The sequence below is a fragment of the Vollenhovia emeryi genome, unplaced genomic scaffold (genome assembly GCF_000949405.1).
Source record: "Vollenhovia emeryi isolate VEMERY1.0 unplaced genomic scaffold, V.emery_V1.0 DF940309.1, whole genome shotgun sequence".
In the NCBI taxonomy this organism is placed as follows: Eukaryota; Metazoa; Arthropoda; class Insecta; order Hymenoptera; family Formicidae; genus Vollenhovia; species Vollenhovia emeryi.
In genome coordinates, this window is record NW_011966057.1 from 7,471 (window position 1) to 10,158 (window position 2,688).

The 2,688-nt window shown below is 40.8% G+C and overlaps 2 protein-coding genes across 2 annotated transcripts; both read left to right on the forward strand.

Moving 5' to 3' along the window:
* Positions 1 to 921: 921 nt before the first annotated feature.
* LOC105556132 (stromelysin-2-like) lies at positions 922 to 1,665 on the forward strand. The gene has a single exon (XM_012003203.1). The coding sequence runs from the start codon at positions 922 to 924 to the stop codon at positions 1,663 to 1,665; it is 744 nt and encodes a 247-aa protein (XP_011858593.1).
* Positions 1,666 to 1,798: 133 nt separating this feature from the next.
* Positions 1,799 to 2,434, forward strand: LOC105556133 (matrix metalloproteinase-27-like). The gene has a single exon (XM_012003204.1). The coding sequence runs from the start codon at positions 1,799 to 1,801 to the stop codon at positions 2,432 to 2,434; it is 636 nt and encodes a 211-aa protein (XP_011858594.1).
* The last annotated feature ends 254 nt before the right edge of the window (positions 2,435 to 2,688 follow it).

The following is a 2,688-nucleotide window of genomic DNA, read 5'->3' on the forward strand; positions in this document are numbered from 1 at the left end:
AAGATTTTCACCATTATTTAATTGTACAAACAGTTCACTTTGTCTGAATACCCGAGCATCATGCATTTGTCCAGGCATTCCAATGAAAACATCTATAAAACATGCCTTGTGATCACATACGCCTTGCAATATAATCGAATGTTCTTTGTTCCTATTATAAAAGTCTATAGGGTTGCCTGCGGGAGCTTTTATAGGAATGTGGCAATCATCAAGCATACCAACAACACCAGGAAAACCACGAGAACGTCTTCGAAAAGTAATTTCCTGTTCTTGACATCTTCTTCTGTCAGGCCATGTTATATAATTTGGTAATAGACCAGCTATAACAGTGACAATTTCTTTGAACACGTAATGACCAGTGCTTTTGGGTAATCCAAAACGATCTCCGGCAGCCAGAAAACTTTCTGGTTTAGCTAAAACCCAGACCGAGAACATAACTTTCTTTCTTAAATGTACAAGATAATTTTGATTTCCAGGAATAGCATGTCCAATTACGTTAACTAGATCCTAATAGAATTTATCTGCAATTAAGTTGAGTATACGAATTAATCTTTATAATAATTTCATTTTCATAAAATGTACTATACTATACCTCGAATGTTGCACGAGACATTCTGAAATGCTCTTTAAATAAAAGATCATCATATTGAGGAACAATAATTTCATAATAGTTTTGATTTCTGATCCTTTTGCCTCGTTGCCCAATTTCTAGTTCATCTAGTTCTGGTAACGGTTCCATCAATTCATCGAGCATTAGACGCAATACGTTATTTCGGTTGTTTTCATCATCATCCATTGCAAATAAAACAATGCATCTAAAACATCCATGTGCAGATATGTTGTAGACTGCCAAATTTAAATTTCTTTAACAGTTTTAGATACACTTTCGCTACTTTGCTATCAGTAAACACTCTGACAGATATGGTTATGTTTGAAATACAGTGTAAGGTCACGTGGCACACTAGTTCAGCAGATTTTAGACGTTCAGCAGACACCGTTCGTATCACTAACCGCTCACTGATCACTCGCCCAACAGTTTTCAACTGTTACATTCTGCTGAACGCGCCCATTATCGCTGAGTGTAAAGTCATCAACGAGAACAATGAAGTGGCGATACGATATCTGCAGAGATACGGTTTTTTGAACGAGAAGATGGATACGTTTGCCACCAGTGAAGATCAGCTGGTTCTTCGACACGCTATCAACCTCTTTCAAGAATACTACAGATTACCTGTTACTGGTAAAGTGGACAACGCAACTCTAAGCCTGATGCGTAAACCGCGATGCGGTCTACGTGACATATTGAATTTCGGAGAGGGCAAAGTTATACGTATGTGGCCGAAACGATACTTAACGTGGAATTTTCACTTGGCCAACAGAGCGCTCTTGAATACAACTCAGGCAGCGTTCGATTTGTGGCAGAAACATTCGTCGCTAACATTTGAACGTGATGTTGAAAACCCAAATATTCTTATATCGTGGCGCGAAGGCCGTCATATGTTCCTCGATCATCGAAACGGTGAATTGTGCTCGAGCGTTTTGGACGGTCCCGGCGGCACGTTGGCTCACTCTATCCCAATGGAGCGTCGGATTTCCCGTCGGAGGTTCACGTCGACACACACACAGGATGGAACAGTGGCATATATATCTTCGATACATCTATAGGGGTTGCTTTTTTAACTTTATTAGAACGAAAAATTTTAGGATATGTTCAAATTCGGAAGGGCCCAAATAAAGTAGGGTTAGGGGGTGTTTTTCAACCTTTTAGGGATGCGGTAAAATTATTTACAATCTAGATATGGGTCCATTGAACAAATATAATTTGCTGTACGTGTTGACTCATGAAATCGGTCATTCGTTAGGGTTAGATCATAATCACAACACTACGTCGATAATGTATGCATACGTACCTGACAGTACTTTTCCTGTCACACTAAACAACGAGGACATTATAAACATACAAAATCTATACGGCGCGACGGATACCGACGTGTTACCGAAAACGACTCTCAGACCGCCACCACCGCCACCACCGCAGCCAACACCAAGCGTTCCACCGGATCTGTGCGCCTTGAAACGTGTTGATATGATATTACTGTTGGAACATCGAATGTATGTAGCGTACGGAAAACACATATGGGTGATTGATATAGATGGAAAGACCTACAGAGAACCTCTGCTGCTTTCAAACTACATGCCATTCATTCATTCACACTTCACGCGTATTTCAACCGCGTATCAAACTCCATCCGATCACTTGATTCTATTCGTTGACGATAGAATCTATAAAGTGAACTACCCAGACTTCACGCTAGTACCAACTTGGCCGAGAACTCTCAAAGACTTTGGAATTCCTATGGATGCAAAAATAGACGTTGCCGTAAACACTAACAAAGGAAAGTCTTACGTGTTATACAATCACGAGACACGGTAGTGTCTCGCGCCAAGTGTAAGCGTAGCTAGTACACGCGTGCGAGACCGACCGTGTAAGTTTACGCGAGTACGCGAGTTGACGGGGCCCTCAGATTTTCGGATCTCAACAACGGCTGATCCGACGAAATTGAGACTGCGCTTAATCAATAGCTTGGGTACGATTTGCATAATAAAAGTGTTTTTACTTTTCTCCTACGTGCTCCAGGAGTGGAGGTATTGCAATGCAAAAGTCAGATATGTTAAATTTTGGATTAA

Bases quoted from the DNA above. Each gene is read 5' to 3' on its own strand.
- LOC105556133 (XM_012003204.1), top strand. From the start codon at position 1,799: ATGGGTCCATTGAACAAATATAATTTGCTGTACGTGTTGACTCATGAA.
- LOC105556132 (XM_012003203.1), top strand. From the start codon at position 922: ATGGTTATGTTTGAAATACAGTGTAAGGTCACGTGGCACACTAGTTCA.